Source organism: Theropithecus gelada, chromosome 20 (assembly GCF_003255815.1).
Source record: "Theropithecus gelada isolate Dixy chromosome 20, Tgel_1.0, whole genome shotgun sequence".
Taxonomy (NCBI): Eukaryota; Metazoa; Chordata; class Mammalia; order Primates; family Cercopithecidae; genus Theropithecus; species Theropithecus gelada.
Genome location: NC_037688.1, coordinates 59728774 through 59755234, shown reverse-complemented (window position 1 = coordinate 59755234; position 26461 = coordinate 59728774). Strand labels below are relative to the sequence as shown.

At 35.9% G+C, this 26461-nt stretch overlaps 1 protein-coding gene across 2 annotated transcripts in view; it reads left to right on the top strand.

The window, feature by feature from the left end:
* Positions 1 to 26122, top strand: part of RBBP6 (RB binding protein 6, ubiquitin ligase) — a 33044-nt gene extending 6922 nt beyond the window's left edge. The window contains exons 3-18 of one of the 2 annotated variants that reach the window (XM_025370297.1): positions 2107 to 2143; positions 6706 to 6750; positions 8805 to 8893; positions 9012 to 9108; positions 9495 to 9634; positions 12734 to 12906; positions 14790 to 14893; positions 15009 to 15346; positions 16341 to 16437; positions 16567 to 16645; positions 16755 to 16809; positions 17925 to 17993; positions 20403 to 20765; positions 21053 to 21154; positions 22003 to 23757; positions 24137 to 26122. In XM_025370297.1, coding sequence (XP_025226082.1) covers positions 2107 to 2143; positions 6706 to 6750; positions 8805 to 8893; positions 9012 to 9108; positions 9495 to 9634; positions 12734 to 12906; positions 14790 to 14893; positions 15009 to 15346; positions 16341 to 16437; positions 16567 to 16645; positions 16755 to 16809; positions 17925 to 17993; positions 20403 to 20765; positions 21053 to 21154; positions 22003 to 23757; positions 24137 to 25703 — 5110 coding nt within the window. In that variant the 3' untranslated portion in view covers positions 25704 to 26122. The remainder of the gene's footprint in view (positions 1 to 2106; positions 2144 to 6705; positions 6751 to 8804; positions 8894 to 9011; positions 9109 to 9494; positions 9635 to 12733; positions 12907 to 14789; positions 14894 to 15008; positions 15347 to 16340; positions 16438 to 16566; positions 16646 to 16754; positions 16810 to 17924; positions 17994 to 20402; positions 20766 to 21052; positions 21155 to 22002; positions 23758 to 24136) is intronic. The other variant, XM_025370298.1, reaches the window with a different exon arrangement.
* The last annotated feature ends 339 nt before the right edge of the window (positions 26123 to 26461 follow it).

Here is a 26461-nt window from a genome sequence, read left to right as displayed (position 1 = left end):
TTAACCCTAGAGGGTTGTAAGAATTAAATAGTGTCTGGCACATGGTAAATGCACATTATTGGAGTAGGAAGAGAGCAGTCTCACAACTAGTCCAGAGCTGATGGTCACTAACCTGGGGCAGGATTAAAACCTTATATCCTTAACTTTCTCTGCTTTCTTGCCATTTCAGTAGTGATAGCAGAACTATAATATGTGAAAAGGGCAGCAACGTAGGTTATTTAAAGAGTAGTGATTTTCACTTAGGAGGATTAGGTAGTTTTGTTTGAAATGGAATAAATTGTTTTGAGTCAATGAAAAATTCTAGAATTTGCCAGTGCTAGGAAATGGAAAGTGTTCTTGAAATTAAGGTAAAAATAAAGTCATTTCTTGGAGCTTTACCTCATGTGGGCAAGTATTCTAAGGTTTTTCTCATTAGTTTGTTGTAAAGTTACATTCCATATCTTAACACTTAGAAGTCCTTTTGTGCAGTATCTTCTGTATAGTAAAAGCTTTAAAAAGCTGAATACTTTCCTTGTTGTAATTGCCAAGTGAACTTTTAATGGTGTGTGTTCTTATCTTTAAATGATTCTAAGAACTATAGAAGAATTATATTAGGGTTTTTTTGTTTGTTTGTTTGTTGTTGTTTTTTTTTTTTTTTTGCCTGAGAGGGAGTCTCACTCTATTGCCCAGGCTGGAGTGCAGTGGTGCAATCTGGGCTCACTGTAGCCTCCAGGCTCAAGCAATTCTCCTGCCTCAGCCTCCCAAGTAGCCAGGATTACAGGTGTCCACCACCAAACCCGGCTAATTTTTGTGTTTTTAGTAGAGACTGGGTTTCACCATGTTGGCTTGGCTGGTTTCAAACTCCTGACTTCAGGTAATATACCTGCCTTGGCCTCCCAAAGTACTAGGATTACAGGTGTGAGCCACCGCACCCAGCCTAAGAATTACAAATTTATGGGGATAATTAATTCCTACAATCTAGTGTGAAGTTTTACTTTAATTTACCAAGTGCTTTTTAAAAAATGGCAAACATCATTTCTGTAGATTTTTTTGATAGAAACTCTTAAGAAAAGAATTACTTGAAGTACATGGCAAAATAAGTTGCCTCTTACACAGAATACTATGTTAATTTACAACATATAGGATTCTGTTTGTAATAAATTTGCCTCATAAAATGCATCTGGTTTTTTTTTTTTTGAGCAAATAACTAGAAAATCAAAGCTCAGCTTTTTTTTTAATCTCAAATTCCAAATTATACACAAACCTAGAAACTCCTGTTAGATGCTAACATTTCTGTATAGTCAAGATACCTTAAACTTGAAGCATTAAAAGGTATATCTGGCAACTCAACTCCTTCCCCTTTCCTGTGTGGATTAAAATAATTTCTTTTGGGGTTTACGTGTATGGTTTTTAAACACCAAATTTCCAGTTCTACACAGCCTTTTGAGTCAGTTCTTTTAACTAAAATATGTGTTTTTCTGGGAATGAGAATTTTTGTTCAGTTTTTTTTTTTTTTCTTTTTTTAAGAGATGGGGTTACTATGTTACAGCCCAGGCTAGTCTCAAACTCCTGGGCTTAAGTGATCCTCTCACCTTGGCCTCTTGTTCAATTCTTGATCGTTGTTTCGAGACATTTGAAAAATGAAAATAGGTATCAGCCTGGCCTTCCAGATTGGAAAATTAGTTTTGGGAGCACAGCAATTTCTCAGGGATCCAAATTACAAATGTTAACAACAGTGGTCTTCCTGATGTGTGAAAATTTACCTATTCAGAAACTGGGAAATTATGTAATTTAATTTTTCAGTGTATTAAGAATAAACCACATTTCTAAACCTAAAATCCCCATACTACCTTTCACAAAACATTTGTTTTAAGTGGCACGGTACACCTATTTTCGAATTCCCTAGTATGGAATTTTTTTCCAAACCACAAATCTATCTTAAAACTGTTCAGAGGTGGTAAAGATTAATCAGAGTAATTCATTCAGAAATTGACTGTTGTTAAATATTTATACCAAAGGAAAATTATGTTCCTAAAAATGTATTATTGAAGATAATGTGTTAAAATTTATTAGCACAAAAATTCATAAATAGCTAATGTTAATTTTGGTTTTTATTTTGTTTTTTAGAAGTCGAACTGAACCAGCGATGGCAACTACAAAAGCAGTATGTAAAAACACAATCTCACACTTTTTCTACACATTGCTTTTACCTTTATAATGTAGCAGTGAAGTAAATCATTTTAGAACTTAATATCCAACTGATCATAGTACATATTGTAAATAAAATGTATTTTGATGACAGCTCAGTTGAATATGGATATATGTGGCATCATTTGCACACTTATTTTGTAGAAATGGGTAATTTGTGCCCGTAACACTGTTTCATATTAAATATGATAGCATTCTCCCTGTATGACACTGTGTTGTACAGTTAATGTATGATCCTTTTTAGATCGTTTAGGTTTTACACTAATGAACATGATGACATGTTCTACATTTGTCTGTCTATAGTTAGTATTTTGTATGTATGTACAGGCTGTTGTGTGCTTTTTGTTTCTTGCAATAAAAAATGTTTGGAGTGTATATTTTGCCATTTTCACGTTGTATCACTTAGTTTTTTGTTAGTTTTTTTTTTTCCTGCCTGATTTATGGCTTCCAAAAATGCATTAGCAACATGCAAAGCTTATATTAAAGTTTGATGCTTTCTCCAAGTTCAAACACATCATAGAAAAGAGCTTTCCAGAGACCATTGATGCAGCTTTATTATTTAGTCGTGCTTTATTTGGCATTTTGAGCTCCTCCTTTTGTTTACATCTGTACTATAAAGTGATACCTGAAACTGGGGCCCCTATGAATATATAAATGTCTTAGTGATTTTCAGTTTATATAAATTTATTATATTGTTTTCAAAGTTTAATGAGATCTTCTACTTCTATCTAGTTAGTGCAGATGTCCAAATTAAAATATTTCCCTCTTTTTCATGAGATACTAAAATGCTGCGTTAATTGTAGGCTATTGAAAGCTGTAGCTTATCAGAGGTAACTCCCGCTAACCAGGATAACTGGTTTGAAGAAAGTTAAGCTTAATTTTTGTAATCACAGATTAACTTAATTTGTGATATCATTTTAACTTTGAGCTCTTAAGTAAAAAGTAGCAGCATTCCTAAGTTGTGGGGTGAAACATCTGTTTCATAACACAGGTCTATCATAATTGGGTTCTGTAAATGTAATGGTTCTCTAAACATTTTAATACCCAGGCTTGATATTGTACACAATGCAAGATGTCTAAAATCTTCATTTAGAATTCAAGGGTATTGCTTGCTATTTCACATTATATACTTTTTAAATACTATTGCTCTTTGTATATGAGGCATTTCACTAATCTTGGATCATTGGATCTTAAACATGATAAAATAGAATATCTGAACATTGGACTTGTTCTTTAGAGTTATATGGCCTTTAGTTCTTGTGGAACTAAATACAGTGATTCTAAGATCAAAAGTCTTAGTGTTTGGGGCTTTTTTCCTCTTTTTGGATATGGGTTTTTTTTGTTTTTTTTGTTTTTGTTTTTGTTTTTGTTTTTTGTTTTTTGTTTTTTTAAGCATAATGCTGTAAAAACTGTCCAAGCTTATGTTTTGCTGGTGATTGGTTTAAAACTGATTTTTATGTATCCAAATGCTAGCATAAATTAGATTGACTATCCTGGTGACTGTAGTAGTTAATGTAACACATTTTGTATAAAGTACAGTTTATATAGTATTTAAACTAATTCAGATGAAGTTTTATTTCTTGAAAACAGTTATTTCCTTTTTGTTTATTAGCATGTGTATAAACACAAATCACATGTTCATAAATAAAGTTAACATTCTTTTAGCCTTGTGTGTTCCGGCATGTCTGTATTACATTTATAAGAAGCAGTTTATTTAAGCTTATTTAGGTTTCTCTTTTCTTTTCTTTTCTTTTTTTTTAATACTTTAAAAGTGGCTTTAATTTTTAGGTAGAATTATTGAAATAGAGATATTAGATACCCTGTTGTCCCCATCATTTATTTGCTTGGGGTGCATTTGCTGGCATTTAGGATGAGAATATATTCATCAAGCATAATTAGTGCCCATCTTAGGAGATTTAGAATCACGTGGATTGTACACATTCACAAAAGCAAAGTAAATAGAGGCGCTAGGCCAAATTTTTCTTATCCTGATTAGTAAAGTGAATATATAGTTTTGGTAATGGAAGCGAACTCTAATCAAGGATGGATGACTGTTTCCATATTCCCCAGTCTTGTTTTTAGTCATCCGTCCATGTTGATACGCCAAAGCTGGATGTTCTTCTTGCTAACTAAATATCAGAGTTGCATTTCATAGGATCCTTTAACTTCAAAAAGCAAGTATAATTAGCATAAAAGATTTTAGATCCTTGCTCCCCAAAGTAAGACCCCTAATTAGGTACAGCGAGGTGGGTTAATTTTAATGTCAACAATCTGCATCAGTCAGTTTTGTGAGGACTTTAAAGTGGCAGATTTTTTTTTTTTTTTACCATTAGTATCTTACCAAGAGTCACTATTTTTATTGATGTTTAGTAATACAGATTTCTAATCATTTTTAAACCATTCTTTGTCAACATTTTTTGCTCATTTCTTAACACCTTGCTATATATAGAAAACATTTGTTTCCTTTTCTAAATTTGAGGTAAACTTGACTTTTTTGTGGACTATAAGATATTTAGGGGCAATAGTGATTATTTGGTAAACAGGTGATTTAAGTGCAGTTGCATATCTAAAACCACTTCAAAGTCAATGAATATATAATACGAAGTTGGCAGAAAGCTTAAAAGCACACAAAAGCCCAACATAAAAACAAAAAGGATACTGTATCTTAAGTGTTAGGAGTGGGAAGACTTTTTTTTGTTAAGTTTTTTAGTTCCAGTGGTAAGAAAGTTAATATAATTGTTTTCTTTCCAAGGAAATCATCAGTATTTGTATTCTATTCTAGATAGTAATGGGCTATTTTTAAAGGCTGTTTATTTTATTGGTGAGAAATGTAGTATAGATGATGGTTGACAGCAATTTGGCTAGTCCTTGTTACTTAAAATCAAATAATTCCTGGTTGGTATAAAATCTTTAAAATAGATTGAGTAGGTCAGAACTTATTTTAGATAAAAAGAGAGTATGTATTATTTAGAGGTTTTTTTCAACTTACCACTTGAGATTAGTTCTTAAAGGAAAAAAATACTTTAAAGCTGGACAAAAATGATAACCCATTGGCAAATTATGTTAAAATGCACTAGGATGTGGGATTAGTGCATCATGAACTCTTTTCTAGTCAGTTCCTTAATGTAGAGCAAAGAACCTTTTGTCTGAATAAACATCCCAGTAATATCCATCAAACTAACTTTTAAAACCCTAAGATATTTGTGAGATGTGTCTTATATTTAGCCAACATTATTTTTTATTTACATTTATTTACTGTGTGGGCATTGGCTAAGAACTTCATATTGAGACTGGTTACATTTCTCTTTGGGGCTCTTAAGTCATGTTGCTTTTATTTTAAAACTTTTAGTTCTCTGGAATATAGAATACCTGATGAAGACTTTTTTCTTTGATCCAGACATCTTGTTACATTCTCCATTTTAAATGAAGAGTTCTGACCTTACGACATGTTAAATAAGCAACCCACTTACTACATAGGAAGCTGTAGGGAAAGCATATCTTCAGGATTGTTTACTAAAGATTCTTTTAAAAACTAATATTAAAATCATTTCAGAGGATCAAATGAACAAAAATTAGTGTTCAATTTAAAATACATTTTAATTTTTATTTTATTTTTGAAAGAGAAATGTTTTATTCCTCTTTGCACACAACAGTTTATGAAGGTGGCTCTCTCCTGACTCCATACATCTTTTACACAAAGATGCCTCTTCAAATATGCCCAGTTATCTCCCCCACTTCAGTGTTGGAGAATTGGCAGTGAGTGAGTGGAGCAGAATGCTTAAGACTCATTAAAATACATTTTTTAAAGCCCTCTTATATCCTTTATATGTACACTTGCTCTGTGTGATTAAATTAACTTTCTTCAAATAATAGAGTCCATCATAATAAGTGACAGCTCTGTTGGCCTTCTCCACAGGGTGCTTTTGTTTTCCCTTTTTTTGACTTAACATCTTTGCCCTTATAAAGTTGTGGTTTCTTTGACAAGAAGCTATTCTTACTCTGTATGAGAGAATAAACAAGCTTCACTCAGACTGAAGTGTATGTTTTCAAAAATTAAAGAAGTAGCAATTATATGGGAGCTGTTATTTATTAAAGCAATTACCTGAGCCCTTAAAGAGCTGTTTGTTTTTACAGCGTTGTATAATGGCCTTGCAGGAAAATTAGATTTCTTATTCTCTCTTCCAGTGTATATTGTCTTGAGTATTGTCACATTTAGAGACCATAGAAAGAAATGGGACTCAACACTCTGAACAGATTTTCTGTGTGATATATTTTTTCCCCATTTTTTCATTTTAATTGAGCCCCTTTTTCCTCCCCTCCAACTGATAGCCTTTGATAACTGTGGGAAATATCTAGAGAAGAATGAAGCAGGCTGAGCTACATTTTCAAGCTTAACATTCTTTAGAAAACTAAGAAAATGCCCAATATTTCAACATTAAGTGTCAATAGGGGCTAAATGATCACTTTAAGATGTTTTCAGTTTGGAACTTGAATGTGTGTTTAATTTTTTGTGAACAGATTGATGACTCTTCCGCGTCTATTTCTCTGGCCCAGCTTACAAAGGTATATATATATTCTTGAAAATATAAGTTTTTTTCTAACATCATATTTTTTTATGTGGAATGGTTTTTTAAGAGGGGTTGGGGGAGGATATATTTTGCAAAAGCATTGTACATATTATTACTATCCTGTAAAGAGTAGTTGCTGTTTTGAGAAGATAGGGGAATACTTTGTCAGCCTCAGCGTATTGGAGTATTGTTCATCTTCAAGACAGAAGAAACACTTGAAGCTACACTTAATTTTTTTTTCCCTCATACGTTTTGTTTAATTATACATTGGAAACTAACAAGGTTCTGGAGGAATTTCCTGGTTTTGGCTATAAATTATGTGGACCTTTTTTAAGCAGCCAAAACAGAAGATTTCCTTTACACGGACGATTGCATGGTTATTTCTTGAATATTTGACTTGATCCCATGAAGGTCAATATTTTAAATGTGATACAGTTGTTTCTTTATGCTATAGACTTGTAGTCTGTCTGCATTAGAAAAAGTTTTGAACAACCTAATTTGTTTGAACACAGACTACATGAATTGTGTAAGTGTGTAAAGCTGTTTGCAGGAATATACCAATGTGTATGTTTGGCAGAGGGGCAAATTGTTACCTCCTGAATCACTGTATATGCAATGTTTTGCGATAAGATTGCTTGCATTTTCTGCTCAACAATGTGTATCTTCTGTTTGGGAAAGCACTAGTGATGGATTACTTTTTAAAGCAATACATTTAGCTTGCAAATTGTGCCTTTAAAAAAAAAAAAAGTAGGCAGACTTTTGAGGGCCGAGAAGGAAGCTGTCCAGTTTTCCAAAAATCCTTTTTCCCTGCTATCAGAAATGTGAAACCAAATTTAGCAACCAAGATTAATGAAAAGATGGGTTTTCCATTAGTGCTGTCCCTATCTTGTCCTTGGCTTTGTTACGTCCTTTCCCCTAGACTGTATCCCGACAAAATGTCCTAGTAACAAATTGCTTTTTAAGCTCCTGTCTGGGAAAAGTAAGCGTTAAAATTGATTATTCTAAAACCTAAAGTGGACTAAAGCCATCCTATTTTATAATTTTCTAATGCAAAGTGGTTTAGTATAGAGTTAACACTTAGAATTTTATAGTTTACTGTTTTTATTCTTATGTACTGTAAGGACCATATTTGAGTTTTTGGTCTATTCCTACCATTGTTTCTTTGCGGGGAGGAGTTGGGGAGATTTGGGGGATTGGGTTTTTTTTGTTTTGTTTTGTTTTTTTAAACTACAGGTATTTGTAAAACAGTGTTTGGGTTCAAACAAATTAGTTGTTAAACATCTGTAATCCAGTTTTCTGTAAATGTTGCTGCTGTTCTAAGCTCTGTTAATGTTAAGCATTCTTTGTATATAAAATTACAATAAAATGTTAAAACTGGTTGCTTGTTTTGTGGATGAATGTAAAGACAAACCCCAATGAATGGCTGATATGAGTGCTAAATGCCTGAAGATTCAACTTACTAGAAATCACTCCCTTAGACCCTGCTTATATCTAGACCTTGTATATCATACCTCAAAGATGAAATTCATAAAACTTACCTGAAGAGTTCAATTTAAAATTATAATGCTCAATGCACATCTTTTGCACTTGATTTGAAACTAACATCACTACCTAAAGAGCCGCCTTCTAATACCTGCTGCATAATATGTTCAGTCATTCTACCCCCATCCCTACCTCCACATTGTAAGTATAAATTATAGTCTTAATGCTCTGACACTTGAATTATTTTTAAAACATCAAGTGTTTCTATTCTAACAATATCAGTCTTTAACTTGTAGAAAATTAGTATGCAAGTCTTAATGTAAGGTACAAACAGGGTCTAAGGTTTGAGTGCCCCCAGAATGACTTTCTTCAGCCTTGCAGACACCCAAACATCATGTAATTACCTAAGGAATTCCCAAGTGCCTCTTCCAGGTTATACGTGTAAATAGCTGTTTTTATGCAAGGTTAGTTAGATACTGCTCTTTACAGGATGAGTGGTGTTGTCTTTGGCTGTGTGGTCTTAAATGTGTTTCTAATGTGTGTGTCAAATAATTACCTGTTAAACAGACTGCCAATCTGGCTGAAGCCAATGCTTCTGAAGAAGATAAAATTAAAGCAATGATGTCGCAATCTGGCCATGAATACGACCCAATCAAGTAAGTTTCATAAATATTTTATACTAATAGGAACTTTTGGGGTGGGTTTTCCCCCCCAATCAAAAGCACTATTTTTGCGAAGTCCTCGTATACATGTAATTTTTTTTCCCCCTTTTAGTTACATGAAGAAACCTCTAGGTCCACCACCTCCATCTTACACGTGTTTCCGTTGTGGTAAACCTGGACATTATATTAAGAATTGCCCAACAAATGGGGTAAGTTCAAAGCAGAAACTATGTCTTACCTTTTTTCCTTTGGAATTGTTTCTTAGCTCTCTTATTTTTCTTGGTTAATACTGCCTTCTGTAGACAATGGCAAATGAGCGTGGTCTCTGGAGCCAAATTTGCCAGGCTTCACCTCTTGGTTCTGCCACTTAGCTGAGTGAGTTTGGGCAAGTTACTTGATCTCTATAAGCCTGTTTTTTCTTCTCTAAAATGAAGATAAAATAGTACTTACCTCACATCGCAGTTACGAGGATTAAATGAGATCACATATGTAAAGCACTACAAGTAATATAGTAAGCACTGTATAACATTAGCTAATTTATTAAATAACGGTAACTGCTTTTTCTCTTCCTCCTCTTCCTTTGTCCTCTGAATAGGATAAAAACTTTGAATCTGGTCCTAGGATTAAAAAGAGTACTGGAATTCCCAGAAGTTTCATGATGGAAGTGAAAGATCCTAACATGAAAGGTGCAATGCTTACCAACACTGGAAAATATGCAATACCAACTATAGATGCGTAAGTATGCAAATTAGGTATGACCTTTGGAGACTCCAGTCAGTCCCAGGGTATAGTGTTTTAATCTTGGGCTTGTAACTTGGCTACTTGGATTCCTTGAGAACTTTGTATACCAAGGTCATTACTTTCTACATCTTGCATTTCTGTGAGGCTGCAGTCTGCTCCATTTAAAGCAAATTTAAAATGGATTTGGGGATTTTTGTTATCAGTGAGTGCCACTTCCCTTGTAGTCTTCTAATTTTTTCTTTTTCTGTCATTCCCTGCTTTCTTCCTCATTCACATACAAACTCCCACATACTCTTATTATATATGCTACTTGCATTTTTAAGTGAACAAAACAGATTGTAATCATTTTAAGAAACAGGAGGCTTAAGAATAAAAGCTCTGCATGATGTTGAGGCAAATTTAAGTGTCAGGCGTAAATGAAATACTGAAGTAGCTTGAATAACGTTGGATATGCCATGTGAGTCTTAAGATTCTCAAGTAAGGTTTATTTTATAAACCATTAGTTCTGATAAACTATAGCTCTATAAAACACCTTAATGCCTTTTTTTTTTTTTGAGACCAGGTCTCGCTGTGTCCCCCAGGCTGAAGTGCAGTGGCGCGATCTTGACTCACTGCAAGCTCCGCCTCCAGGTTCACAACATTCTTCTGCCTCAGCCTCCCCAGTAGCTGGGACTACAGGCGCCTGCCACCACGCCCAGCTAATTTTTTGTATTTTTTTAGTAGCGGCGGAGTTTCACTGTGTTAGCCAGGATGTGTTAGGAGTTTCACCACGTTAGCCTGACCTCATGATCCGCCCGCCTTGGCCTCCCAAAGTGCTGGGATTACAGGGGTGAGCCACCATGCCCGGCCCTTAATGCCCATTTTTAATGTGTATTCAGATTTATATTATGAACCAGTTTTTAATGAAATGGACAGACATGAAAATTTAGTGGCAGGGTTCAACTAGATAACTTCCCATTTTATCTGCTTTTATTAATGTAGTCAGTTACTTTTTGGATTACCTTCAACAGTTGTTAATTCACATACTATACAACACAATATTAAGTGTTCTTTGGACTGTCGTTTTCTAACTTTGTTGAGCATAAGAATCTCCTGCAAAAGTATGTTAAAAGACTGGCCAGGTAGAGTGACCTTGGGCAAAAAAAAAAAAAAAAGATCCTGGTTGCTCTGCCCCCGATTTTGATTTAGAAGTTATGTGATAAGACCCTGATTCTACATTTTTAACAGGTTGTACAGGAGATTGTGAAGTTAGAGGATCCTCAGGGCATCAATTTACAGAATAGGTGTTCATGTTCTCAGTGACAAAAAATATATATATGTGTGTGTGTGTATATATATATATAAAAAAGAACAGTTTTCCTCAGCTTCATGCTATAAATATTGTTGAAGTGTAGTGTAGTGAGCAGGTGGGGATGATGGTGAAAATAGCTATGCCGTAGAATGGTATTGAAAAGATCTTGTGTTTTTGAATATGTGCTTTAGTAAATAGTGTTTTCGTTCACAGATAAGAATGTTTTCCTAAGCTCCCAACCCTGCTCACTTCCTCAACTTCACCCCCATCTATTTTTTATCAGTCACCATCCTGTGTTTTTGTGGTTCATCATTGAACAGTCTGTTGTTATGCTGTTTCTAATTCAGAGACATTTCGTAGATGTTTCCAAACAACTTTAGCTTGAAATTGATTCTTTTTACAGACACAAGAGCAGACCGCTTCATCTATATTATGTAAAATTTTTAAATAAAAATTTGTGTCGGAAAAATTAATATCACCTGTAAACCCTAACTAATAATTAACTTCATTGCTTTTGAATGCTGAAATACAAATGCCCAATTGTGCCAGACACACAGCAAATACTGGGGAAAGATGGGAATCCAAATATTTTAAATGAAACTTTCACCCTCTTCACTAACACCACTGATAAGCAACTCAGACTCTTCTTCTGTTTCTTTTTCTATCCTCTGTTCTCCTCTTTTTTTTCTTTTTTTTTTTTTTCTTTTTTCTCTCTTTTGGGCAGTGGGAGACTCCTCTTTCACAAATTGGGAACAATGGGGCATAAGCAAATTGATACTTATTTCTGGAATCGTGGTGATGTCTATGGAGCAACTGCAACACAAATAACACACCTAAGGTACCCTACTCTGTACAGCCGAGATTCTTTCATTTTCAGCATTGAGATAAACACACTCTGTTCCTGAATGAAATAGAACGGGTTTATCTAGGGATACCTGTGTTTTGCAAATTTGCCTGATTACAGAGAAGATGGGGGTGTAGAAGCAATGGTGACAAGTCTGAGAATAGCTATTTTTATTTTTTTAATACTATATTTAATGCCCAACATTTCTGCAAAGTGCATTTCTACAAAAAACTGGACCTAGAATGTCTAATGAGGTGTTACTTTACAATTTTGTAACACATATTTTGATCATTTAAGTCACTAATGCTTCTTAATTGACTATAAATTGATTAACCTCTCTTAAAATACTAATAAGTAGATCATGGGTTTTGGTATCTCATTTTATTAATTATTTGTGTGGCAATGACATAATATTTCCTTTGAACTATCTTTCCTTAATTGTATAATGTCAGTACTAATTTTAATTTCCCATCTTGTGGCATTTACTCCAATACCTTCACAGGTTTGAGGGACTTTTGGGATATGGAGAAGGGGAGATTTTTGGGGATTTTTAATTTTAATTTTTATTTTTTTCAAGAAACTTGATAGAGTAGGAAAAATTGTGATTATGGTGTTGTCTAAATTCAAGTCTTGTCTTTGTCACTTAAATAGAAGTTTATGGCACAGAACATGTTGCTTTATTTCTGGCCCACAGTTCTTAGAGTTATGGGTTCTAAGATCCTTTTATTGTTTTTATAGCATTTCCTTGCTTCTTTTTGTTATACTTGTTTAGACTTTTGTGTCTTTGTTTAGAGTGAGGTTGTACATAATTACTCCCTTATTTTAGAAGATATGGTGCTTGTCAAAAGTAATTTAGCATTGTGCTGAATTATGTGTTCCAATCATGTAATAGTAGAACATGTAGCATGAATACTCTGCCTTCTTAACAATGGTGAAACACTAAAACCTTCTTTTACAGAGAAGCATATGCAATTGGGAAGAAAGAGAAACCTCCCTTCTTACCAGAGGAGCCATCTTCTTCCTCAGAAGAAGATGATCCTATCCCAGATGAATTGTTGTGTCTCATCTGCAAGGATATTATGACTGATGCTGTTGTGATTCCCTGCTGTGGAAACAGTTACTGTGATGAATGTAAGAAATGCTGAATCTTGGAAGATGTATATTTTAGAATACTTGTATTTACTTGGAATGGCTCTTCCCAACCTCATATATTTTAATAATAAAATTAATAATGTTGATGACAAGTGTTGATCAATGAGCATTTAGTAGTGAGAAGTCTGTTTTTGTTGCTGTATCTTTTTTAAACAATAACCTCTTTGTCCTTTTAAATACTAGAATTGAACACCACCTCTACCTTTGTCAGGGTGACTATACTGAGGTGTTTTTCTTAATACCGACTTTGTTTTCTATATGTTTTAAGTGGTATCCAGAATTTTAAAACCTTTTTGGGCCTTAGATAATCCTGGAAATATTTTTAAGTGGTATCTAAATCCTTTTCCTGGATTGTGAATAGCTTATCCTAATATTTCTAAGTGTATTAAGACCTGCTTCTCACTGTCTCCCAGGTTGGAGTGCAGTGGCGTGATCTCGGCTCACTGCAAGGTCTGCCTCCCGGGTTCACGCCATTCTGCCTCAGCCTCCCAAGTAGCTGGGACTACAGGCGCCCGCCACCATGCCCAGCTAATTTTTTGTATTTTTAGTAGGGTCGGGGTTTCACCATGTTAGTCAGGATGGTCTTGATCTCCTGACCTCGTGATCCACCCACCTCGGTCTCCCAAAAGTGCTGGGATTACAGGCTTGAGCCACCGCCCGGCGTCTGTAGACATATTTATTACCCAGCATTTACCATGCAGTTGTGACTTTTTAAATCACTTATATTAGCACTTAGTTTTTTCCTGCCTCTTATCCTAAGTTTGTGCCTTCTTACACAGAATAAATCAGTGTTAACCCGAAAATTTGCTCAAGCCTGCTCTGGCCTTTTTCATTTTTAAAGGTAGTTTTGAAATATATAGTCCTCATACACATGGTTCTGCATCTGCAGATTCAACCAACCACGGATCATAAATATTTGGGGGGAAGGAAACAGTAAAAACTAATATAATAGTAAAGACTAACACAGATTTTAAAATAAGAGTATTAATTAGTTACATAGTATTTATATTGCAGCAGGTATTACAAGCAATCTAGAAATTATTTAAAGTATACTGGAGGATGTACATAGTAGTTACATGCAAATACTATGCCTTTGGGGCAGTTGAGGGACTTGAACATCTACAGATTTTGTTATCTTCAGAGGGTCCTGGTTTGGATACCTGTAAATCTGTATTTTTTGACCTCTGCAGTGAAGACCAAAATCAAGAAGAGGTTGCTAAAGACTTGTTTTAGAGTATATCTTAGATTTAACAAACCACTTGATATTACTGGAGTTTTACTACATTGAAGCATAATCTTCATATCTGTAATTTAGTGTTGCTGCCATGTACTATGCTGTAGATCTCTCATTTCCTTGCTAGAATAAAAACCCCAACTTAGCCATGTAAAATTTTTGCCTTTCTAGACTATCTCATACTTCTCTTTTGTTTTCTGCAATATTCCAGTTACTAGCTAAACAAAGAGTGCTTTTGCTCGCAATTCAGACATTTGTTTAAATGTGTCCTTTAAAAAAAAAAATGATGAGGTGGGGGATCCTTTCTATTTTGCCCCAGGCTGACCTTAAATTTTTGGGCTCAAGTGATTCTCCTGTCTCAGCCTCTCCAGGAGCTGGGATGACAGGCACATGCCAGTACACCCAGCTATGACTTCTCTTTTTAGAGTAGCATAGGTCATACAGAAAAGAGCAGAGGGGTACTTAAGATGGGAGATTTTACTTAAGTTTCTTAATCTAAGAAATGATTAGCACAACATGCTTGGAAAACAGTAATGTAACTGAACAAATGTGGACCATCCTTTTAATTCATTTCGTAAACACTGAGTTCCTACTATGCTTTTATTAATATTTGAAATCTTACACATAGGTATAAGAACAGCACTCCTGGAATCAGATGAGCATACATGTCCAACGTGTCATCAAAATGATGTTTCTCCTGATGCTTTAATTGCCAATAAATTTTTACGACAGGTAAATCTTTGTATCCATTTTATGAAAAAATTCTTTTTACTCTTTAACTGATTTAACTGTACTTCAGTGAATACTGCATAACATTTTTCTGCATTATTATGCTTGGTATCTGTAGGCTGTTAATAACTTCAAAAATGAAACTGGTTATACAAAAAGACTACGAAAACAGTTACCTCCTCCACCACCCCCAATACCACCTCCAAGACCACTGATTCAGAGGAACCTGCAGCCTCTGATGAGATCTCCAATATCAAGACAACAAGATCCTCTTATGATTCCAGTGACATCTTCATCAACTCACCCAACTCCCTCTATATCTTCATTAACTTCTAATCAGTCTTCCTTGGCCCCTCCTGTGTCTGGAAATCCATCTTCTGCTCCAGCTCCTGTACCTGATATAACTGCAACAGTATCAATATCAGTTCATTCAGAAAAATCAGATGGACCTTTTCGGTAAGCCTATGTATTTTTCACTGTTAGAAACCAAATGAGGTCAATGATGTAGTGCTTTGTTGTTGAGTATCACTTTAACAGCTTTCTTAGTGGACCACTGTGCTTAGTAATGTGGGATGACTTGTAAGAAATGACTTAGTCTTATTGGGGGAAGAGGAAAACAAAGGAGATTCATTTGGCAAATGAGGATTAAGCATCCCGAGGTCAAATACTACACAAGTTGCAACCAGCTCCTGTTAAACCTTGAATGTTCCATATACCATAACAGCTCTGAACTTAACAGAGGTGGAAGAATTCACTCGTGGTCATAATGATAGTTTTGGATAGGAGTAGTTTTGAGTAAGAACAATTTGGATAGGTAGAGAAGTCAGAAATAGAGATTGTTGTGGAGCATCGTTATTATGTAGGATAATAGTGAAAACTCATAGCCTGCCACTTCGGAAATGAGACAGTTGTCCGTGTAGTTTAATATCTCATAAATTCTTAAAAAAAAAAAAAAAAGGTGTCAGAGGCCCATTTCAGACATATTGAAGCAAAATCTTGAGGATGAGACCTTTACATTTACATTTAAGAAATTCCACTGATCTGGTGAAATGTATTTGGTTGATAGTGGGAATAGGCCCAGAGAGTTCTATGGCTGGCCCAAGATTATCCTTTCAGTTTAGTGGTAGAGCTAGAGCTAAAACTTAACTCCTAATCCTAGGGGGATTTTTGTCTTCATAGGCCACACTTTGATTTTCTTTAAGTTTTGCTTTTCTTGCAAGTGATTTCTGTCATAAGTATCATATCTTCTTGAGGGTCCTTCATTTTACTTTTCCACTTAGATAGAGAGAACTCTTCAAAGTTTCAGCCTTCTGTCATGTTTCTCAAAAGTATTCATCATCTTTCACGTAACTGATCTTACTGCAGGTGATGGGTAAACAGCAGCAAATTTTTTACTCTTAATTGTCCATTTCTGATGATTTTTAATGTATTATAATTTATATTTTTTAAGGGATTCTGATAATAAAATATTGCCAGCTGCAGCTCTTGCATCAGAGCACTCAAAGGGAACCTCCTCAATTGCAATTACCGCTCTTATGGAAGAGAAGGTAAATTTTACTGATGCTTTAATTTGGGATTTTTTTACAGTAGGGTTTTGTTGTTCTGGTTTTGTTTTTACCTCTTTTTTTTTTTTTTTTGAATTAACTATTTCTGTTTATTTGTGGTTATTTGTAAAGGGTTACCAGGTGCCTGTTCTTGGAACCCCGTCTTTGCTTGGACAGTCCTTATTGCACGGACAATTGATCCCCACAACTGGTAAGTAAGGTGACTTTGGTTTAGACTTTTTTCCCTTTAAAAAATAATTTTAGCTTGATTTAATGTGCAATTTTATATTTACCTACTGTTTTTATTTTTTTGCTTCTAGGTCCAGTAAGAATAAATACTGCTCGTCCAGGTGGTGGTCGACCAGGCTGGGAACAGTGAGTAGATGTTTACAATAATCTTCTAATGATTGCCTGCAAACTAGATGATGGAAGGTCCAAACTAGGCAGCCGGTCGCTGCTCTTTATTGTAAACTTTCATGTGCCAGATTAACTTTTTTTTTGTAAAATGTCAAAATTCAAGCTTATATGAGGGTTTTTTTTTAAATGAGTAAATCTTTTCTAAAATACAGAATTTTTAAACTTTTTTTCTACTTTGATGTCCAACAAATGGGGATCTTGACAGGACTTCAGTTAATGAGTAGATAAGATTACTTGAAAAGTTATTTTAAATATGGTGTCAGTTATTTTCCTAGTAGGTTTAACTTTTTCTATCCTTAGATTGGATGATCAAAGTTTGATTTGAGTACATACATAAGATTAACATCTACCAAACAAAAATTTTTTGTCTGAAATGAAGTCTTTTATTCTACAGGATGTGTTTTTTCCACCCTAAAATACAAAGAACTTTGATTTTCTCTGTGGGATGTTTTATGGCATTGAAAATCGGCAGACTGACTTAATGTATTTTTATTTATATAATTATTTCTGTTTATATAATCCAGTTGAAAACTGACATATTCTTAAAAGTATGAGTTACTAGTAGGATAAATCAGTAGAAGGAACATAGGATTTAGAAACAGGTAGACTTGGATTTGAATCCCATCTCCTTCGTTTCCTAGCTGCATGACAGTGGTCATGTGGTTTTACTCCCTAACATCCATTTCCTCATTTGGATTTGGAATGACACTACCTACCTTAACATGTAAAATGACTTCATTGTGCCCAGCAGACAAAAGGGCTCTTTTCCTTCTATATAACAATAAGTTCACAGAGTAATTTATAGAATGCCAATTAAAATATAATATTACATAAAGTGATCTCTTTTGAGGTCTAGTTATTGTTATGATACAGTTAATTGGTGGAGGAAAATTAGTTTTAAGTAAATATAATATTTATTCAGCTCTCTATCCGAAACAAGTTTAAGAATTGGGGAGTAGGAAAAAGTTTTCAGAGCAGTTAAAATTGGTGTCTTAACATCTATGCATGGAAAGGTCATGTATTATACCTGTGGAGAAATACTTGAGCCTTTTTTTTTTTTTTCTCCCACACAGTTCCAACAAACTCGGCTATCTGGTTTCTCCACCACAACAAATTAGAAGAGGGGAGAGGAGCTGCTACAGGTAGGCACACTAAAAATCTTGGAAAATAATCATCTTATTTTATATATATATGTGTGTGTGTGTGTGTGTGTGTGTGTGTGTGTGTGTGTGTATGTATCACCAAAGAAAAATATAATACCAAAGAAATAAAAGCACAGCAGTGGCAGGAGGGAAGGGGGTCATTTGTTTGTATTGTGTTTATCCCTCTTAAGTCCTGGGTAGTTGTCTTTAAAGAGGGCTAGAAAAGAATAATATATAGTATCTCAAATGATGGTTTTTAAGACATTTTTAATATTCCTTCCCAGTGATTACTTTCTCCCAGTCAGCAAACAGCAGAATATTGGCTTGCATTTACCCTATTGGAAGTAGAAGAAAGTCATTAAGGCTCAGACAATATTTAAGATACCAATTTAAGATGAAAGCTAACAAGCTCAGCTCCCAACTGTGAACAAGAATTGCATTTATTTCTCTTCTATACTCCACTGTCCCAATCATCTCCCACCCTCTCTTTTCCAAAAGAAGAGACAGGAGATTGTTAGAGGCTTCTGCCCTGGTGGGCAGGTACAAGCAATATTAATCTGAGAAGTAAGAATCTTACTGTCTAGGTCAGGGGTCCCCAACCGTGGGCCACAGACCAGTACCCATCCTTGGCCTGTTAGGAACTGGGCAACACAGCAGGAGGGGAACAGCAGGTGAGCATGCATTACCACCTGAGCTCCACCCCCTGTCAGTTCAGTGGTGGCATTAAGATTCTCATAGAAGCATGGAACCCTGTTGTGAACTGCGCATGTGAAGGATCTGGGTTGCACGCTCCTTATGAGAATGTAATGCCTGATCCTGTAAGGTGGAACAGTTTCATCCCGAAACCACCCCCCACCCCCGTCCATGGAAAAATTGTCTTCCACAAAACAGCTCCCTGGTGCCAAAAAGTTGAGAACTGCTAGTCTAGTTCATAATCACCACCAGGATAAAGGGGTCTCCAAAACTTTATAAAAAGAGTTTTGGCCAGGCATAATGGCTCATGCTGGTAATTTTAGGGCTGTGGGAGGCTAATGGGGGAGGATTGCTTGAGGCCTGAAGTTCAAAATTAGCCTGGTTAACATAGCAAGACTCTGTCTCTACCAAGAAAAAAAAATTAAAAATTAGCCAGACATGGTGGCATGCACCTGTGGTCCCAGCTACCTGGGGAGCTGAGGCAGGAGGATCACTTAAGCTTAGGAGGTCACGGCTGCCGTGAGCTATAACCACATCAGTGTACTTTAGCCTGGGGAACAGAGCGAGACCCTGTCTCCAAAAAAAGGAGAATGCTTTCTCTTTGAGAGAAAGCCTTGATATTTTCATTGTTAATTATAGAAGTTAAAACTAGAGTTTATTCTGCTTTGTATGATCTTCACCCGCTTCCTCCCTCAAAAAAGAAGTTACAGTAGGTGGTTTTCCTTCATTTAAACTTTTGGGGCCGGGTGCGGTGGCTCTCACCTGTAATCCCAGCACTTTGGGCATATCACCTGAGGTCAGGAGTTTGAGACCAGCCTGCCCAACATGGTGAAACCCTGTCTCTACTAAAAATACAAAAATTAGCTGGGCATGGTGGCACGCGTCTGTAGTCCCAGCTGCTTGCGAGGCTGAGGCAGGAGAATTCGCTTGAACCCAGGAGGTGGAGGTTGCAGTGTGCCAAGATTGCACCACTTAGTCCAGCCTGGACAACAGAGTGAGACTCTGTCTCAAAAATAAATAAGTAAACTTCTGGGGAGAGCTAGGTCACAGCAGCATTAATCTGTCAGTTCCTTCAAAAGACAAGTTTAGGGGCCGAGCGCGGTGGCTCAAGCCTGTAATCCCAGCACTTTGGGAGGCCGAGACGGGTGGATCACGAGGTCAGGAGATCAAGACCATCCTGGCGAACACGGTGAAACCCCGTCTCTACTAAAAAATACAAAAAACTAGCCGGGCGAGATGGCGGGCGCCTGTAGTCCCAGCTACTCGGGAGGCTGAGGCAGGAGAATGGCGTGAACCCGGGAGGCGGAGCTTGCAGTGAGCTGAGATCTGGCCACTGCACTCCAGCCTGGGCGGCAGAGCGAGACTCCGTCTCAAAAAAAAAAAAAAAAAAAGACAGTTTAGGAAGTAACAGGTAGTAATTAGTGGAGTGATAATCAATCTGAACTTCATAAAAGAGAACTTTTAAATACAATATTTCCATGTAGAAAAGGTCCTATAAACTTGCATCATCTCAGTCAATACATGGCCTTAAGAATTATGTTATGTTGTAGAGTTATTTTTACAAATAAATTGTACTAATGTTTCTATACTAGTTGAATAGTTGGTTCTATTCCACTGTTTTTAAGTTTGAAAATAATTATGGATAGAAAAGATAAGCTTACTTGTCTCAGATGACTTTAGTTTGAAGAAGTAATATCTTGGAATTTATTTCTCCAGAAGTATAAACCGTGGGCGACACCACAGCGAAAGATCACAGAGGACTCAAGGCCCGTCACTACCAGCAACTCCAGTCTTTGTACCTGTTCCACCACCTCCTTTGTATCCGCCTCCTCCCCATACACTTCCTCTCCCTACGGGTGTTCCTCCTCCACAGTTTTCTCCTCAGTTTCCTCCTGGCCAGCCACCACCCGCTGGGTATAGTGTCCCTCCTCCAGGGTTTCCTCCAGCTCCTACCAATTTATCAACACCTTGGGTATCATCAGGAGTGCAGACAGCTCATTCAAATACCATCCCAACAACACAAGCACCACCTTTGTCCAGGGAAGAATTCTATAGAGAGCAGCGACGACTAAAAGAAGAGTATGTATTCTAATTTGAAATTATTATACACTTTTTTCATTTTCTGATAATAACATTAAATAGGTGTCTGGAAACGTTTTCCAGTGTTTCCAGTTAGTATGAGAAATTCACCTAAAATTTAAACCAAAGCCATACAAGCAACTTCCTCAGGGATTCCTAGTTTATAGTTTTAAAGTGGAAAACTAATGGCAATTTCATTCATTTCATTCATGATCTAATTACATTTGTCTTGTTAGTTTTCTTAAATGGTTTTTGTTAACTTTCACTCTTTAACTTTATTTTACTAGGGAAAAGAAAAAGTCCAAGCTAGATGAGTTTACAAATGATTTTGCTAAGGAATTGATGGAATACAAAAAGATTCAAAAGGAGCGTAGGCGCTCATTTTCCAGGTTAGTGTTTTGCAAGCCTTCACAACAGAATTACAAATGGGACTTTGAATATCCAGGGATTAGCTATGGATATAAAGAACATTGCACTTACGAATTTTTCTGATTCGGTCTAGGTGTGTAGAAGTGAAGATGTAGCTTATTTCCCAATATCTGTTCATTGAAATAATGTCTCAGTGTAAATTCTATTGTGTAGAACTAACAGTTGTGGGGATTAAATTGCCCTTGTCCCTTGAAGTTATTTATAGTATCAAATAATTGGGAAATGTTTTTGGAAGGAAAGAAATAGGGGAATAGCCAAAGAACAGTTCTCAGGACCCTTTTACCATAAGGCTACAGCTTCTTGCTGGAACATTAACCTGTGTAATTATGAAGCAGTAATAGAACACGAATTGCTTTATTGATAGAAAAAGTGAATTATAAAAATTCCCTGGAAGTTTGTTTCAAAGACTTTATTTTTTAGCCTTACACTTGAAATGTTTCTTTTACAACTAGGCTGTTGGCCAGTATAGGACAAAAAACAGACTCCTACTTCAATATTCAGATAGGAAGTGAAATTTAAAATTAATTGACATTTTGTTTAATGTTAGTTAGCTCATATAACTCACGGTACATTAATGCACTTCACTCTAATTGTTAAGACTTCACTTTTGTTTTGTAACAAGTGATTGCTCTGATTTGTGTACTTTATTCCATTCCAGTAGAGGTCACTATGCCTCTTTAATCATCTAAGATGAAATTTGATATAAAGACAGATGAAACCGTGAGGAAAGAATACTGGAATCTGAGAGTTTGTGTTTTATTTTGTATGTATTTCTCAACTATCAACTATTGTTTTGTTTTGTTTTTAGGTCTAAATCTCCCTATAGTGGTTCTTCGTATTCAAGAAGTTCATATACTTATTCTAAATCAAGATCTGGTTCAACACGTTCACGCTCTTATTCTCGATCATTCAGCCGCTCACATTCTCGTTCCTATTCACGGTCACCTCCATACCCCAGAAGAGGCAGAGGCAAGAGCCGCAATTACCGTTCACGGTCTAGATCTCATGGATATCATCGATCTAGGTCAAGGTCACCCCCTTATAGACGCTATCATTCACGATCAAGATCTCCTCAAGCGTTTAGGGGACAGTCTCCTAATAAACGTAATGTACCTCAAGGGGAAACGGAACGTGAATATTTTAATAGGTACAGAGAAGTTCCACCACCATATGACATGAAAGCCTATTATGGGAGGAGTGTTGACTTTAGAGACCCATTTGAAAAAGAACGCTATCGAGAATGGGAGAGAAAATATAGAGAGTGGTATGAAAAATATTATAAAGGTTTTGCTGCTGGAGCACAGCCTAGACCCTCAGCAAATAGAGAGAACTTTTCTCCAGAGAGATTTTTACCACTTAACATCAGGAATTCTCCCTTCACAAGAGGCCGCAGAGAAGATTATGTTGGTGGGCAAAGTCATAGAAGTCGAAACATAGGTAGCAACTATCCAGAAAAGCTTTCAGCAAGAGATGGTCACAATCAGAAGGATAATACAAAGTCAAAAGAGAAGGAGAGTGAAAACGCTCCAGGAGATGGTAAAGGAAATAAGCATAAGAAACACAGAAAAAGAAGAAAAGGGGAAGAAAGTGAGGGTTTTCTGAACCCAGAGTTATTAGAGACTTCTAGGAAATCAAGAGAACCTACAGGTGTTGAAGAAAATAAAACAGACTCACTGTTTGTTCTCCCAAGTAGAGATGATGCCACACCTGTTAGAGATGAACCAATGGATGCAGAATCCATCACTTTTAAATCAGTGTCTGAAAAAGACAAGAGAGAAAGGGATAAACCAAAAACAAAGGGTGATAAAACCAAACGGAAGAATGATGGATCTGCTGTGTCCAAAAAAGAAAATATTGTAAAACCTGCTAAAGGACCCCAAGAAAAAGTAGATGGAGAACGTGAGAAATCTCCTCGATCTGAACCTCCACTTAAAAAAGCCAAAGAGGAGACTCCAAAGACTGACAATGCTAAATCATCATCTTCCTCTCAGAAGGATGAAAAAATCACTGGAACGCCCAGAAAAGCTCACTCTAAATCAGCAAAAGAACACCAAGAAACAAAACCAGTCAAAGAGGAAAAAGTGAAGAAGGACTATTCCAAAGATGTCAAATCAGAAAAGCTAACAACTAAGGAAGAAAAGGCCAAGAAGCCTAATGAGAAAAACAAACCACTTGATAATAAGGGAGAAAAAAGAAAAAGAAAAACTGAGGAAAAAGGTGTAGATAAGGATTTTGAGTCTTCTTCAATGAAAATCTCGAAACTAGAAGTGACTGAAATAGTGAAACCATCACCAAAGCGCAAAATGGAACCTGATATTGAAAAAATGGATAGGACCCCTGAAAAGGACAAAATTTCTTCAACTGCGCCAGCCAAAAAAATCAAACTCAACAGAGAAACTGGGAAGAAAATTGGAAGTACAGAAAATATATCTAACACAAAAGAACCCTGTGAAAAGTTGGAGTCAACATCTAGCAAAGTTAAACAAGAAAAAGTCAAAGCAAAGGTCAGACGAAAAGTGACTGGAACTGAAGGATCCAGCTCAACTCTAGTGGATTATACCAGGTATCTGAATGTAGGGGGTGGGTGTGGAAGTTTGTTGGGGGAAGGATTTTCTTCAGTTTTACCCATGCTTGTGCTTTCTATATTATGAATGTGCTGATCTAGGGAAGTAGGCTGGTTTTATTTAGTCTTTTGTTGTCTTTGAAGAAAGGAATTGCTAAAGACAAGGTTATAAGTAGATTTTGGGGGTGAGCCACATTTGTGTTTATACAATCAAAATCTTAAATTGTGTGTCTTCCTTAGGGCAGAATAAGTTTTTTTTGTTTGTTTGTTTTTTTTTAAGTTAAAAGGACATTTGTGTTTAAGTTAGCATTTTTATATTTATCAATGTTTTATAATTAATAAATTCTTCATTAATTAAAAATATTGTTACTCTTTTTAGTACGAGCTCAACTGGAGGCAGTCCTGTGCGGAAATCTGAAGAAAAAACAGATACAAAGCGAACTGTGATTAAAACGATGGAAGAATATAATAATGACAATACAGCACCAGCTGAAGATGTTATCATTATGATTCAGGTTCCTCAATCCAAATGGGATAAAGATGACTTTGAATCTGAAGAAGAAGATGTTAAATCCACACAGCCTATATCAAGTGTAGGAAAACCCGCTAGTGTTATAAAAAATGTTAGTACCAAGCCATCAAATATAGTCAAGTATCCTGAGAAAGAAAGTGAGCCATCAGAGAAAATTCAGAAATTCACCAAGGACGTGAGCCATGAAATACAACACGAGGTTAAAAGTTCAAAAAACTCTGCATCTAGTGAAAAAGGGAAAACCAAAGATCGAGATTATTCAGTGTTGGAAAAGGAAAACGCTGAAAAGAGGAAGAACAACACTCAGCCAGAGAAAGAGAGTAATTTGGACCGTCTGAATGAACAAGGAAATTTTAAAAGTCTGTCTCAATCTTCCAAAGAGGCTAGAACTTCAGATAAACATGATTCCACTCGTGCTTCCTCAAATAAAGACTTCACTCCCAATAGAGACAAAAAAACTGACTATGACACCAGAGAGTATTCAAGTTCCAAACGTAGAGATGAAAAGAATGAATTAACAAGAAGAAAAGACTCTCCTTCTCGGAATAAAGATTCTGCATCTGGACAGAAAAATAAGCCAAGGGAAGAGAGAGATTTGCCTAAAAAAGGAACAGGAGATTCCAAAAAAAGTAATTCTAGTCCTTCAAGAGACAGAAAACCTCATGATCACAAAGCCACTTATGATACTAAACGCCCAAATGAAGAGACAAAGTCTGTAGATAAAAATCCTTGTAAGGATCGTGAGAAGCATGTATTAGAAGCAAGGAACAATAAAGAGTCAAGTGGCAATAAACTACTTTATATACTTAACCCACCAGAGACACAGGTTGAAAAAGAGCAAATTACTGGGCAAATTGACAAGAATACTGCCAAGCCTAAACCCCAGTTAAGTCATTCCTCCAGACTTTCCTCTGACTTAACTAGAGAAACTGATGAAGCTGCTTTTGAACCAGACTATAATGAAAGTGACAGTGAAAGTAATGTTTCTGTAAAAGAAGAGGAAACTTCAGGAAACATTTCTAAGGACCTGAAAGATAAAATAGTGGAGAAAGCAAAAGAGAACCTGGACACAGCAGCAGTTGTCCAGGTGGGCATAAGCAGGAACCAGAGCCACAGCAGCCCCAGCGTCAGCCCCAGCAGAAGCCACAGTCCTTCTGGAAGCCAGACCCGAAGCCACAGTAGCAGTGCCAGCTCAGCAGAAAGTCAGGATAGCAAGAAGAAGAAGAAAAAGAAGGAAAAGAAAAAACACAAGAAACATAAAAAGCATAAGAAGCATAAGAAACATGCAGGCACTGAAGTGGAATTGGAAAAAAGCCAAAAACACAAACACAAGAAAAAGAAGTCAAAGAAGAACAAAGATAAAGAAAAGGAGAAGGAGAAAGATGACCAAAAAGTGAAATCTGTCACTGTGTAAAAGGACAGATCTTAAAAATTGACTTAATTACTAAGTCATCTGTATTAAATTTTGTTATAATGTAAAGAGATTCAAGCCTTGTAAATAATGACATGGAAGACCCTGTGCTGCACTTAAAATATTGCTGCTTGATTATTTGATTTTTACATCAGAGCTTTATAACACGAACTTTTGTACAGAATTGTGAGTTGTGACCATGTAACATGAGAGGTTTTGCTAGGGCCTATTATTTTTAACCACCATTAATTAGTTGGGGTGGAGTTTACTGTAATGTGAAATTTTCACATTTGAATTTTTTTAATTGCCTGGCAAAAGCTGATATAAGTTCTAAAATATCAGCAGAATGATTTGCTGAATTCATTACAACCCCGTTATGTCACTTTTTGATTACAATAAAAGTTTTCAGTAAACTTTTCAAATGTTGAGTATTTGCATTATTTACAGAAAGTAGTGCCATATTTATATACTTAACCCACAGACGGAGATTGTATGTATGAGTGCATTTCCCTATTTTAAAATTCTTAGTTTTTAATATAAGTTAAACTGAATATACAAAATTCTAAATTAAACATTGAAGATACACTTCATAGGTGGGCAGGTGGTAGAGGCCAGAAATGAATCAGGATTAATTGGAGATGTGGTTAAATAAATTTAGGAGCGTCTTGAATTACATAGAAATTAGAAGTTTGAACTTTCAAAATGGTTTGGATTTGAATATTAGAGATGCAGAATGGTGACTCATTTATGGCCACGTATTT